Source organism: Polistes fuscatus, unplaced genomic scaffold (assembly GCF_010416935.1).
Source record: "Polistes fuscatus isolate 324 unplaced genomic scaffold, CU_Pfus_HIC Scaffold7, whole genome shotgun sequence".
Taxonomy (NCBI): domain Eukaryota; kingdom Metazoa; phylum Arthropoda; class Insecta; order Hymenoptera; family Vespidae; genus Polistes; species Polistes fuscatus.
The window spans coordinates 6,493,040-6,508,554 of NW_025113151.1; the positions used below are offsets into that span (position 1 = coordinate 6,493,040).

General features: G+C 32.7%; 1 protein-coding gene across 2 annotated transcripts in view; it reads right to left on the reverse strand.

Moving 5' to 3' along the window:
• Positions 1-448: 448 nt before the first annotated feature.
• The window catches only part of LOC122523815 (hillarin), a 41,148-nt gene continuing 26,081 nt past the window's right edge, over positions 449-15,515 (reverse strand). For both annotated transcript variants that reach the window (XM_043645685.1, XM_043645686.1), the window contains exons 2-12: positions 14,269-14,729; positions 10,971-11,268; positions 5,001-5,117; positions 4,670-4,842; positions 3,900-4,140; positions 3,576-3,802; positions 3,276-3,497; positions 2,981-3,130; positions 2,583-2,772; positions 2,103-2,360; positions 449-811 (exon numbers count right to left, since the gene is read on the reverse strand). In XM_043645685.1, the coding sequence (XP_043501620.1) occupies positions 500-811; positions 2,103-2,360; positions 2,583-2,772; positions 2,981-3,130; positions 3,276-3,497; positions 3,576-3,802; positions 3,900-4,140; positions 4,670-4,842; positions 5,001-5,117; positions 10,971-11,268; positions 14,269-14,612 (2,532 nt within the window). In that variant the 5' untranslated portion in view covers positions 14,613-14,729 and the 3' untranslated portion in view covers positions 449-499. The remainder of the gene's footprint in view (positions 812-2,102; positions 2,361-2,582; positions 2,773-2,980; positions 3,131-3,275; positions 3,498-3,575; positions 3,803-3,899; positions 4,141-4,669; positions 4,843-5,000; positions 5,118-10,970; positions 11,269-14,268; positions 14,730-15,515) is intronic.

Consider the following 15,515-nt stretch of genomic DNA (forward strand, 5'->3'; position numbering starts at 1 on the left):
GAGAGAGAGAGATAAATAAATCGCACGTTGTCACCTGGATATTACCCGACCGGTTTATTCGAGAACGTAATTGCCACTTTTGTCGTAAGAATTTGAAATGAAAACAAGCGTTAGTAAGAAGAGACGGATGATGATTGTTAATGAACTCGCAGACGACTAATTGACGACGAGTTCTTCATTTCTATTAAAAAGAAAAAAAAGGGGGGGAGGGGAAAGGATTATTCCCATTCCAAATATTGTTCGTTTTAAAAACAAACTAGAAGAACAAGAGGAAGATAATCCGTACAAGAGAGAAAGAAAGAAACGAAACGAAACGAATAATAAAAAATAAAAAAAAAAAAAAAAATATGTATAAAAATTATTTTTCTTATTATTTTGGTCATACCAGGAGAAAAGAAAATTCTTCTTCTTTTTTTTCTCTTCTCTTCTTTTCTATTCTATTCTATTCTAATTCTATTTTATTCTATTCTATTCTATTCTCATATCTTCTCATCTCTTCTCAATTACGTTTGCTCGAATTGATGAGATACTTGCAACAATGGGTCAACAAGTGTTTTTCACCGGTAACGTCGTGCTGCGTTGTAGTTGGTCCAGTTGATTCTCTCGTGTAAATATCTAAACCGTATTGTCCTTCCTCCGGGAAACTTATCGAAAAAGTAACCGCGTCGTCGTCTGCTATCGAATGGGCAACAAACTTCGACAATCTTTTTTCTTCTATGCCATTTTTGTGCAGGGTTGCCATGAAATCGGTCAATGGTCGCGACATCCGAAATTGTATTTCCAATTCTCTTCCTGCGAATACTAAAGCTTCCTACAAATAAAAAACAAAAGGAAAAAAAAACGAAAATCGTTAAACAATATATCCAAATATGAACCACAATTGCGAATAAATAAATAAATAAATAAATAAATAAATACAAAAAGATACATTTTAAAATTAAACAGAATTATTTTCTTTTTGTCATGCAGGACAAAAGTGAAATTCGCGAGATTATCGCGTGGAAAATAATAATCGATACGTTTCACGCGTACAATCAGTGTCTCTTAAAATCGTAAATACATTTAGTACAACTACATGAAAGTTTTATTTATAAAAAGTGGATTAAACTAATACGAAAGTAATGTATCCGTACATTAATATATCTGTAAAAATAATTTGTTCGTGTCTAACAATTGGGGACACCCTTCGTTTTGACTATAATTTAAATATTATTTAATATCACACAGAATCACTTTATATATTCATTAAAAATAAGAACAATGCAAAGTAAATTTGTTTAAAAATTACCTCTACCTCGAATAAACAATTCCGATTAGATATTTTGTCAGATAAAAATATTCAACTCAATGCAATCACTGATCGGGAACGTTAAAACAATTTCAAATATTATTAGAATAAAGTATTGCGTTCAATTTACCTTAATTAATTGTTAATTAATCGATAGAAGTGTCTATTGTTGCTTACAAGCTCGGAGTATACGATCAATGTACCGTCCTCCTCGGAATCCACCTTCAGACTGGCACGTTGTCCTCTATGAAAGTTCTTTTATCGAATGTTGTTTCTATTACTTTTCAAACGTAATTTTCAATACACAGACATGCGTATAAGCCTTCGTAAAGTCATATAAACAACATTTAACAAAAGAACTTTAACAGAGGACAATGACCCGGTTCAACGGTGGATTTCGAAGAAGAACAATACATCGATCTTATACTAGGTGTATTTAAACAACAATATACACTTTCTTGGATTAATTAACAATCATTTAAAATATATAGAACATTTTCAGAGAATATTTTCATCCCCACTCAACTCGTTCTTCCACATACGCAAACGCATCTCTCAAAAAAAATTGTCGATCGATTGTCGATGCACTTGCACTTGCACAAAATATTTATTTATATATTGCAAAAGATAATATTTCAAATATTATTTCACATTGCACGTCGACGATTTAAGTTGACAATTTTTTTCTACTAACGCTACTTTTTCTTTTTGTCCGAGCACGGGGAAAGAGGAGGGAGGGGGGAGAGAGAAAAAAAGTATAAATTGGGTTAAGAGAAAAAAATGTAAAAAAAAAACAAAAATAAAAAACAGAAACCTGATGAGTGATCGGTATCAATCCAAATAGTCTGGTAGCCTTGGTAGGACCCCACTCGCCACTGGCACAATCCGGAAGTGGCACCATCACCGTCTGAAGTTCCTCGCAAGCGATTTTAAATTTGCACACGCTCTTAAACTTCATTGGCTCACCCGTCAAGTACTCCTTCGGCGTGACCGCGTTCGCAAATATGTCCAAGAGGAATGCACCCGAGCAAGGGGCGTGCACTCGAAATGCAACGATATTACCAACGACCGACTGCAAATATTTTTCCGATCGATCATTTCAATCATTACAAATCATTTTATATTTTGTCGGCGTGAAAATAAAAGAAAAGAAAAATACGATAACGTTTCGTTTGTGAAGAAAAAAACATTTGAAAAATTAAGTTAATCGTTTGTTTTTTTTTCTTTTTTTCTTTTTGTTTTTAAGATTGACGAACAACTTTCTACGCGTTTGATTTATATTACTTTTTCTTACCTGCATGACGAAACGTTTCAAAGAGACCCCGTCGTATCCGTCCCCGTCGTTATCGTAAAATTTGAGATTATAATGAAAAATGAGGGACGATTGCATGTGTGCGGGCATCGCTATTCTTACGGTCGCAGCACCGGTCGAATCCGTATACATAACGGCATTTGTGTTCGTATCCGGAAAATAAAGGCCATATCTGCAAGCACAGAATTTATACGAAACGGTACTTTTCGCCGAACGGTTTGTACGTCTCTCGTTTGTAATGGCGTTGTTGGTTAAATCCTTTGATCTTTTCAAATCGTTTATCAAACTATATCGTGTAAATAATTCTGATCTATTTCGATTTCTTATCTATCTAATGATTTATAAACTAAATATGATTGAAATTAGTCAAAAAAATGTACCTGAAGAATAACGACCGTACGAAAGGTAATTCTTCGAAATCTTTCAACGTGATCGGTTGTTTCAACAATTGCCAATCCTCTTGCAGCGGGAAAAATTCGTAAATGAATTCTCTCGGATCCGTGAGAAAATAATGATCGTCGTATTCGTACCTAAATTATATTTATTTACGTTTAATCATAATTCAAATATACCGAATCAATATTGATTAATAAATAATCTTTGATTTTTTATCTTATCCAACCCAGTATATATATATATACTCGATAAGATTTCAACAGAGTATTCGTGTAATACCTTAGACTATCGTTCTTAGCTTTTGGTTGACCAGGACGTGGAACTTCTTTGGCATTTACGAGATGTCGAGCTCCCCAATTGCACTGAACGAATCTCCACGCACCGGCAACGTAAACTGCGTTCCAACTATTCCTGAACCTGTTATCCTCGAAACATACACCTGGCTGATAACCGGCAGACTTACTGTACCCTTTGATAACCACGCAGTGCAAGCCAGCGTAGCTAAAACAATATAATATTCATTTAATAAACAAACAATATCAAAAAAGAAAATTCGTTAAGTTTTGATTTCGATTCTACCTGCACAATCGTTTAAAAAGAACGTGATAGCTCTCGGTGCCATGTTTGATTCCTCTCAAAAGTCCCATAGGCGTGTCGCCTCTCAAATTTTCATCAAATTGCATGGTATTTAAATTCTTAACGGTAATCCATCGAAATATCGTTCTTGCCTTTTCGATATCCGAGCCACATCTGCTAACCAATTGACGTACCAAATCTGTAAACGTCTTTTGATCTTCTTGAGCGACCTATCAACAAAAATATTATTCTCAAAATAATAGAGAAACTAAATGAATATATCGATTAACTTTTGTTCTTAAATTTTTTGGACGAATTTATTCTCACCGAGATCGCAATTTGGTCCATATCTGCAAATTCCATGGGATCGTTGTAAATGTGATACTTAGCTAAAGCCGGTGGTTGGGGTGGGGGTGCTCGTGATGGATAGGGGGGTGGTGCTTCTTGTGTATAACCGTCACCCTCGTCAAGATACAAACTCTCTTGAAGCATATACTCGCTTCTTGCCTCGTTTATTAACTCCAACATTTCGGAACTTTGCTTCTCGACCAATGCTGCCGTTGCAGCTCTAGAAATTCATTAACAATAATAACTGACAATAAATAAATCAATAATTCAATTCAATTGTATATCATCGTAAATGTAATAATAGTAGGTGTGTTAGTTTTATTTGTTTTTAAATTTGATTTCACATTTCATATGTTTATTTCCTGTTTTTAATAAATAAATCAATACAAATCAATCTTGCAATTGCATCGTAAATGTAAAAATAGTGTAGCCGTTAGTTTTATTTATTTTTAAATCTCGTTTCACATTTTTTATAAGATTATTTGTTGTTTTCGACTAGAAAATTTGAATTTTATTTAACAGGCAGGGGTCATTCGTTATGGAACATAATTTGCGAAACGGATATATTTCTGGTTTTTCATTAAAATAATGTACCGTGGTAATAGTTAATTAGAGAATCGTTGGTAAGTTGGTTGGTGTGGGTCTGTTCTATTCTAAATAAACGCTCGACATTAACCGAGTATTATGCAAGTAAGACATCACTTTAATGATAAACCATCTGCCATCTTAATTAGATAATATAAACTTACCGCTCGTGCTCCAACATTTTCCTCGTGAGACTTTCCTTCTTTTTGTCTCTCCTAAGAGTCATGTTTTTCTCCAAGTCTTCCTTCTCCTGTTGAAATTGTTGGGTACGCGTTCTTCCTCCCTTCTCTCGTTCCCATCTTGCCGATAATTGTTCTAACTCCTTTTCCCATTCGTCCTTTTTTTTGTTTTTTATATTCCCATTTGATTAAGTTAACAAAAAACGAAACAATACAAAAATATTATATATATGTATGAATAATTTTGTTTACAGAGGTAAATCAATAATAATAATAATAATAATTATATAAAAATAAAGTACACTGTCGTACGTACTCTAAATTCTTCTCTGATTCGTCGATCCTCCTCTTCTCGATAATGAGCAAACTTTCTGTACAAATCGTCTTCCTCCTTGCGATGTTTCATCTCCAAACGCGTTTGCTCATCTCGATCCTGTTAACAAACATTATTTTAATTCGTTTATTATTTATCACATTAAATGAAATATTTTGTTTAATTTGATTTAATTATACAGAGACAGACACACTTATTTATTACATATACTTGTGTATGGGTTGAGTAAATTATTGAACTTTGTACTTTTGAACAGAAAACAATAAAATATTCAATGTTATTTTATCAGATCAAATGAAGATTTATCTTTTAGCGTGGTAGAAAAGTTTTCAAGTCATTCTATTTAAAATAACATAAGGATGTTAAAATTCGATCGAAAACTAACAAATTTGTCGAGGAAAGCAAACATCTGTTTCACATCGTTCACCAAATGAATCGTTTCGAGGACATCCAAGTCCTCTCGAAGTCTCCTAATCATTGAACCTACTCTTCCGATAAGTTTGATGGTTTTAGACTTTTCCTTTAATTGCACGGGGGGATAGAAAATTTGGAAAAGTTTCTCTGGCACGTTCGAACTAACACTGTTTCTAACATTAACTTCTAACCGATCGATTCTATCTATCAATAACAGGTTTCTCTACTGCAGGTTGCAATTAAACCATCGTTACGATACTATACAATATTATTTATACTTATACATATAAACATATACACACAAATATACGTAATCAGAACATTGAGAAACGCACACGGAGATAATACGTATAAAAATTCACAGAAATATAAACGCAACGTGTTAAACGTTTTTATATTCTTTATTTGTCACAATGAATGTTCGTAGCCAACGTAGTAGAGCTCGGTCGTCAAGTTTTTACTAAAACTACTTTCACAGCTTGGTTACTGCTTTCTTCTATCTATCATCTAGATCTCTTTAAAGAGAGTTCTAATTTCGATAATTGATCTCCTTTCGATTTGGAAAAATTGATAATCGGGGGCGGGGGGAAAGAGTTGGACAATTTTTATTTTTTCCATTCAAATATATATATATATCCAATTAGAAAATCGTGTGTGGTTTACTTTGATAATAATATTTTTGTCCTGATTCTTCAAAATAAAAGTAATAGAAAAGAGGAGACAATGATTTTTTTTTTGATTTTTTTCCTCGCACAAATATTCATTCGTCGGAAAATCCAATTCTATCTTCTATAATAAATCTTTTTTTTTTATATTTGTAAATGAGAAATCAAATAGCGAAAAGAAAAGAAAATTTGTGTGTAACATATATTATTTTTTGTTATTCACGAACGAGAAAATGATAAAAGAGGATACACAATTTTCTTCCTCGCGAATAAATCCTGTTCATTTGTCTCGTTATTATCGATATTCGATTTTCGAGATTGTCCAAAAATTCAGAAGCAACGAATTGACTTATTTTTTCGTCGAACGTTCGTTTTAAAATAATATCGTTGATTCTATAACAGTAATTTCGTCGTGTGGGTTACGTTACCGAGCGTTGCTATGAAGAAATGGCAAAGAGAGAAAGAGAAATATAGAGAAAGAGAGAGAGAGAAATACCCACGCAACGATTACGTCACACACATACGAACACGTTCGTTCGAATAACCGCGAATGAGAATAAGACGAGAACCGAGAACATTGGCTTTTCTACGAAAGCAAGTACATCCAACTTATAAATACATCATTTTCTTTCATACACCTTTCCTTTATTCTTTTTTATTCTTCTTCTTCTTATTCTTATTCTCAATTCAATATCGGTAATAGAAAAAAAAATATATGAATAAAACATTCCATTCTTATCTTCTCTTCTCTACGTTTTATTAATTCTGTTATAGTTGTATATGTGTGTATGTGTTTGTACTCCTGTTTTTTTTTCTTTCTAATCAAGATATAATAATACTTGAATGACGTTCGAATAATGAACAAATGAAAAATAATTAAAAATGTTTGAATAGATTATTTGATTTTTTTATCTTCCATATTCGATATCCATCAATTTGATTAAAATAAAAATATTAAATAAATATTTATGTCTCTATATGTGTGTATTTGTGTGCGTGTATGTGAACGTAATTAATTATTATTCTTAAATAAGATTTTCATTCGTAAATTTGTCTCTCTGATCAAAAAAACATTGCGCTTCTTGCAAAAGAGATATTATTTTTAAAATTACATTTTGTTTTTTCCTTTTACAAATTACAATTCGAAAATAAGAATAAAAATAAGAAGAAGAAGAAGAAGAAAAGATAAAAAAAAGGAAGGTAAAACTCGTGCATTTAAATGCGAATCTTGTTGTAATTTTGTAATTAGAATCAACAACGGAAATGATTCCCTTTCGCGTGATGAACATAAAGAAAGCTCTTCCTTCCTTCCTTCCGCTTTCGAAGTATCAGGAAAAGCAAAGGAGAAAAGTTATTGCACGCTACTCTGCTTCCTCGTACTAACGATTTGAGTAACGAGGGAAACTCATTGTCTTGTTTTTTTTTATTCTTTTTTCCTTTTTCCTAACCAAGAAAGAAAAGAAAAGAATCTTCGCTTGAGAATCTATCGATTTTGTTCTTCTTACACCAAGAAAAGTAAGCCCCCAAGAAATCTTCTATAAAAGAAGAGGGGCGTGGGTGGGGGAAGAGGGGAGAGGGGAGAGGGGAGGCCAGGCAGAACTAGATTTTCTCTTCGAGTATTTTTTTTTTCTATTTTTAAAACGTGATTCATAATCTCATTACAAAGAAAAAAAGTAATCAAAGAAAAAATTAATTAAAATATATACACGTTTGTTTATCAATAAGTATAGTAAATTATTCCGTCGAATGCACAATACACACACACACACACACGCGTGTTTTTTATTTTTTCCTCGTCTTGGAAATAAAATGAAAAATTAATAATACAATATTGATCATTAAAATTGTCAACAACGTTAATAATAATTTGTTCATATCACGATTTTTCTATAACCATTAATATAGATCAATTTAGAGATTTTTCATATAAATACGATAAATAAATGTGAATATTACGGGTGTAGATGGTGATACACGGTGGTGAATTGATAAATGAAAAAAAAAAAGGAATATAAATTTAAATCGTAATCACCTACGCTATATTATATCGAAATCTCATTTGAATGAGATATCCGGTATTGATATTAACTTACAAAAAGAAAAAAAAAAAATAAGAAATCTGTCGAGAATAAACGTAATACACGCGCGTGTATCTCGCGTCATCGGTGCCCACGTTGTTTTTCGTTCCTTTTACGCATACCCATACATAGTATGGTGTCTCTCTCTCTCTCTTTCTCATGGCATTCACAAGATATCTCGCAAAATGGCAATCCACCAAATCGTATTTTGCTGAACAAGCAACACGCGAAAGCGGATTATAAGAGAAAACGTTTCGATAGTAGACCGACTAGCGGTTTGTTCTTCTCCTCCTCCTCCTCCTCCTCCTCTTCTTCTTCTTCCTCTTCTTCTTCTTCCTTCTTCTTCTTCTCTTCCCCATTTGCAATTCTTCAAGAGACCCCACGATGGGAAAAACGGCAAACTCATTTTCATGTAAACATCGTCCCCCTACGAGTTATGCGTCGAGTATGCGTTACACATTCCACCAATCAAAACCGATCGGAAACATTTCAACGAATCGATGTGAAATTTTGTTCTTTTTCTTTTCTTTTTTTTTTCTTTTTTGGTTTTTTCGGTTTTTTTTTTTTGTAAAGACATCGGCCATTTTTTTCTGTCTGTCTGTCTATCTCTCTCTCTCTCTCCTCTCTTCGAAGTTCCTCACAGAAACGCACGTAGGATTCCACGCTCGTCGTCTCTTGAAACTTCCAGGACCGGTTTACACTCCGAGAACGATTTATCTCCAGCTTCTTTTTTTTCTTCTTTCGATTTTTTTTATTTTTCTTTTTTTTTATATTTTTTCTTTTTTGTTTCTCTTTTCAAGTCGAACGAATGGTGGGAGCACAGAAGAAAATAAAAAAAAAGTAGGAATTATTAGAAAAGAAAATGACTAAATTTACTTCGGATCTTCCTGTTTTTCTTTGTTGTTGTTGTTGTTGTTGTTGTTGTTGTTCTAACGAGAAGAAAGTAGCAACTCACTCTTATCGCATATTCGATCGTATTGAAAAATACGATATTTTTGGTTTTATATTTTCTTTTAGGAAAAAGAAAATTGCGATACGGTTCGATGATGATCATGCAGTTTCTATAATTTAAATAAATAGCAAAAATCCTCTCAAATATATATATATCGTAACTTTTATTTACGAATATAAACGTAATTTTTTCTCTGTCGCGTTTTTGTGTAATCTTCGTATTGACCCAAAAAGAAATGTGTTAATTATTGTTTAATATGACACATAAAATATATCGTACGTTTAGATAACACGCGAATATAACGAACGATCGTTTTTATAAAATCGCTGGAAAAAAAAAATATCATCGTTTTATGGGAAACCTATGCGTGTGGTAGAAGAAGAAGAAAAAGAAGAAGAAGAAGAAGAAGAAGAGTACCGCTAGAGAATCGCAAGTAGAAACATTTATGCGTTTTAATATACAGAACCTGTTTAAGATAACGTTGAGAGAGGATAAGATCGTCTATCTATTATAAATAAGTTTCTCATATATTACACGCGAATACTTACATATCTAACATAAGAAAAATTCAAATATTCTTTTACCTAACATAGAAAACAAAAATTAAGAAGTATTCATTATTTTCCTAACATTCATTCGGTCAATTTTATTCTAATCATAAATAACAAAACAATAATCATTAATAAGCACACACATTCTTCTTTATATATATATATATTAATTAATTAATTAATCACTAATATTAAATGTTAATATTTATTATATTATTTATATATATAATATATAAAATATAAATTATCTTTTATTTATATATATATTAATAAATTAATTATAATTATATAATTATAATAATTATTATATGAAATTATATATTTTATATTTATTATATGAAATATATGAAATATTAATTAATATTTATATATATATATATTATTTTATATATATATTTATTTATATTTTATTTATATTTTTTATTTATATTTTTATATATTTTTATATATTTTTATATATATTTCTATATCTATAATATATATATATTATATATCTATATATATATATATATTTTATTTAATTAATCACTGATATTAAATGTTAATATTTATTATATTATTTACATATAATATATAAAAATATAAATTATAAATACCACGAAATTAATGAATGAACATTGAACAAAAATAATGATGAAATAAATAACAGCAACATCTTCATTCTTTCCAATTAAAAACAAATAATTTTTCATTTAACATTTATAATACGCAATATATTTTGTTTCTTTCGCAACCGATCTGCCGGATTGATTAGAGATTAAAAAGAAAAAAAAAACATTATAACGTTTGAATTGTTGAATTATTTCATGGTCGTGAGCGAAACACGCGAGGAGTATTTGCTCGAAGGAAAATAAGGAGGCCGCGTGCAAGAGTGGTTCGAGTCGAACGAAGAGGGACTCGACATAGTAAACTCTCTCGTCCTAATACGGCGATGACCACAGGCTCTCCTCAACCCACCCCCCAATCCCCCCAACCCCCACCTCTCGTGCCAAGAGAACGTAACACACACACACGCCCAAATACACACGCAAACGTAACGCATTACGCGTTCACAGAGTAGTCTCTAAATATTTTACACACACACACACACACATTTGTGTATAATATTTTACTACGTACACATACACACGAGTACATATAGAAATGCATAATAGGTGAATTCAAAGTAGTCCTACGTATTTTACACACACACACACGCGCGCGCACTTATTCGTAGATAATATTTTTTACTACGTACACATACACACACGTACACATATAGAAATATATACATAATGGGTAGAATGACTCACCAGATAATAATCGATGGGCTTCTCGCGAGCCTTGCTATAACCCTTTTGAAGTTCCGTTTGCTTGAGAGCATGCGCAATGTGTAACGCGCTAGCATCGAATCTACCATACTGGTAACTTCCGTCCTGTGCATGATGATTATGGTGATGATGCTGTTGATGGTGGCTGTTATACGGAGACGATGCACCACCGCTACCACCCCCGTGATAATCTCTCCCTTGGGACGACGAATTCGTAGCTGGGGGTGAACCGTGTCCGTTCAAGTGCCTACCATAATTAGGCGAGTCTACGTTGTCGTAACTGCAACCATAAATCATACGGGGTGTATATACTTTTGTAATATGTTTTTTACATTATTTTTTACTTTTATTTATTCTTCGTATTTTCACGTCGCGATCGTGTTATCTCGAAATGAAAAAAAAAAAAGAAGAACACGAAATTAATTCCAATTCGATTTTGTTCACGGAAAAATTGATGGGAATTTTTGAAAAACAAGAAAAAAAAAAAAGAAAAAAGGAGAACAATCCTACGAAGAATTAAATCAAAATAAACGTAGATACAATAAATTATTTGATTTTTCAGTATATAGCGTGTGTACAGGTAGAAGAGTCCACATAACTTCTCTAGCGTAAAATTAGTTTTATTGTGCAAGCAACAGGTAGAAGAGTATCGTTTAAATAGTAAGTGCCTACGTATAGTTAGTATCGGCTTAGTTAGCAACGTGTTCTACTCGTATATATAATTATTTGTATGTGGGTGTTCTATGTGTATTAGTTTGAATAGTATATTCCATCTCTTTCTATATCTGACAACGAATGCACAAAGTTGTCCTTCTATTTGAAACTTGGTGTAACACGTTTTAATGAGAAAGGCAGTCGCGTTTAACGTTTCCCTCGGCATCCCTTACAATTCTAAATACCTGCCAAGTTGTTTTTCCACACACACACACACACACATACATCATAATCCATTCGATTCTATTCCTATCTACAAATACAATCAAACGGAATGTTCCTTAATTAATCAACAATTATTAAAACGCGTTAGATGAGATTTTAACAATCATCGGTATCGTTAAACGCCATTACCGAATATAATAGCTTTTTTAATATAAATATTTGTATTTAATAATATTTTGGCAAAAACTTTTTCGACCGATCCTTTCTCGCGGTAGTTTGTGCTTAAATTGCACACAGTGTACCGGGTGTATTGGTCAAACTTTTAGCCGGTGGCGTATTATCTACGTATCGTATAAAATCATTCGTATGAAACGTTCGAGCTGTGTACATAAAACATCGTGAGAAAAATATTCCACCTCTGTCTCTTTCTGACGTGTTACGATGTAACAACAATTCTCGGGAGGTCGTTCATTCACTTATATATGCTGTAGATATGAACTCACTCTTTCTCTCTCTCTCTCTCTCACGCAGAAGTAAAAATACATACTATCGTGTTATACATGCATGGAAATAAAAAAAAAAAAAGATAAAAGGAGAGAACAACGCCTACGTACAAACAACAACGAAAAATATACAGGAAGGGTCAAAAGTTTTTATATTCGCGTTTCGTTTATACGGGGCCCAAAAATTTCTAGTTGATTTTAAAAATTAATTACAACGTACTCGTTCTACCGTGTACAAACGTGACTTTCTGAAACATCAATTCGTGGTAGGAAAAAAAGAAAAAGAAAAAGTAAAAAAAGAAGCAACAGAAAAATATTTTTTAAAAATAAAAATAACGACTGAGTGTACAAACATTGAGAGAAAAATAATATATACGTAAAAAGAAACGGGGAATCCAAAAGTTTTTCTATTACAACGTTTCTAGTCGATTAGTAAATTTGTAATTGATTTTAAAAATGAATTACAACGAACTCACGGTATAACGGTGAGTTCTTAAAACATCCAATCACGTATAACGAGTATTCATTCGATCTTTCTTTCTTCACGTAGCTGTTTTATTTTTAATAAATTTATTTTATTAAATAAATAATACGAACGAGAGAAAGAAAGAAAGAAAAAGAAAGATGTAATATCTGATACGAAAATTATCAAAATTCTTCGTGTAAATATTATACACGTATTACTTCGTAATTTCGTACCAAAGTTTAGATGCATAAATGCATCAGAACTTTTGTGCAACTGCAAGGAGAAAAAGTTGGATAATAAAATGGCATCATCGATTGATTGAAACGGCAAAGGAAGAAGATTTTCCTTTATTCCTTATGCGTCTCCTACGCGAAATAAAAAGAATGCAATGTGCATATAGTACGTATGCATATATATATATATGTATATGTATATGTGAAAATTATGCATAGAAAATATTATGAGCGTTGAACAAACAAAAGATTAAAACAAAGGTGTGACGTAGTGTTGAGATGAAAGATTTCAGGTAAAATTCCTATAAGAAAGTAACTTACTTTCATCGATCATAGTGTTTCCTTGCGTAATTAGTTGGTACAAGTAAGGAGAGTGTAAAAAATAAGAGGGAGGGGTGAGGGGAGAGGGGGAGATGGAAGAAGGAACTTGGTAAATGGAGGATAACGTCTATGAGAAGTTTACACAGTTAATTTAACGTTAAGGAAGATGATCGGGATGAATAGTAGAGTAGTTTCGTGTTTCTATCATGCTTCAACGATTCCTCTGTAAAAGGTAAAACGAAGAGGGAGAGAGAAAGGGAGGAAGGGAAAGCGAGGAACTCGTAGCTAGATTATATCGACTCGCTTGGTGAAACATCGAAACGGCAAATCTCATTTGATTGTGAAGAAGGAAAAGTTCTTTTACGTGGAAGTATTCACAAGTTGGCCAATAATAGTATGTAACATCACAATCATTAATATAACCTCCTTTAGGATTTGAGATTCCTAATGGAATGATATTACATCTCTCAATCGTAAATAAATCCAAAATAATATATTTTTACCGTTAACAGTTTTAATGAAAAAAAAAGAAGAAGAAAAAAAACAATCAACGATACATCATGGGTTCGGGTAGTCCATGCAAAGGTCCCGTACGAATGACTGACCCATATGAGAGTCATGCTACGGTATATATAATAAGAAAAGAAATTTCTATGAGACAATATACTCGGCGTTGAAAGGATGTAATTAACGAATAGGGGTTAATAAACGACGCTAATCATTATTTTTGAAACGAACAATCGCGATGTTACATACCAACGCAATAGTTCGTATCGTTTAGAACAGATCATTTGTAGAATATCGTTTAACTGTATATAATATTGCAATAATAAAAATGGTAATGAAAAAAAAGAAAGAAAGAAAGAAAATGAGCTTACCAAGGTGGATAAGCGGCACGTGGTGACGCACCACCAGCTCTGATTTGTTCGTTGACGTAACCACTTCTCGGTACGTTCAAAGCACTTCTTATACCAACACTCGAACCATCCAACGTACCCGGTCCTGGTTTCGGCACGTGACTGCTACAATAAACCTCCTTGTCGTTTATCGTGTGCTGATTGTTGTAATAAGTCTTCAGGGTTAACTTCGTACCACAGATCGCGCACTTAAAACAACCAGAATGGAAGAACGTGAAATCCTTCAAAGGGCCGACCCTGTCGACCTGATAAACCGTCTGGGCGCATCTCAGGCACGTACTCTCGTAGAAATTTGGTCGATACATGATATATATATCTCTCTATATCTTTCTCTCTCGCATATATATCTTTTATACTTTAACCGTGAATCCAATTCACGTTTACTACTTTCAATCCTCCGAATACGACGCCGTTAGTGCGACCTACAAATATTTCACATCAAATTATTTTATATATAATATTATATAATTTAATATATTTAATTTTATATATATTATAATAATATATATAATATAATTTAATTTTTTATATTTTAAATATAACAATCTCTATTTAAAAAAAAAATATATATTCCTATTATATTAAACTACTCGTGCCGATGTTAAAATAATTTAAACGACCAATCAAATCTCGTCTGGAGAAGATCCCTCCCCCCACCCTCTCTATCACTTTACTATTATTTTTAACGTTACTAAACATACGCATGATCATAATCCAAAGTATGCGTTACTCGAAATAAGTACGCGTTATTATAACGCGATATAACTTTTTACGTAAGAGAAATACGTTCAATGGACGAAAGAAAATCATTTCCGGAAGGATTGTGTCATCGTATTACGAACCAATGACGAACGTAATAGGAGGAGGAGGAGGGGAAGGAGGAGGAGGAGGCGGAATAAGTTAGATAAAGAGGCCGCCGTTCATATTCGCCGACACTTTCCTACCACCCAACACACACACACACACACACACACACACACACACACTTACTCCTACTACCACCTTCTTCTTTCTTTTGCAATAGAAATCATCGTCGATAATCTCTTCTCTTCTACCGTTTTCATTATTTTTCATTCTCGATTATTTCGTAGCTCGGTAGAAATACGCTAAGGTGGGTGGGTGGGTGGTCTGCTATTGCAGTAGCAATTACAACACACGTTTTTAATGACCGCGATATGCCGAAAGAATCGAGACCACCAGGATTTTCT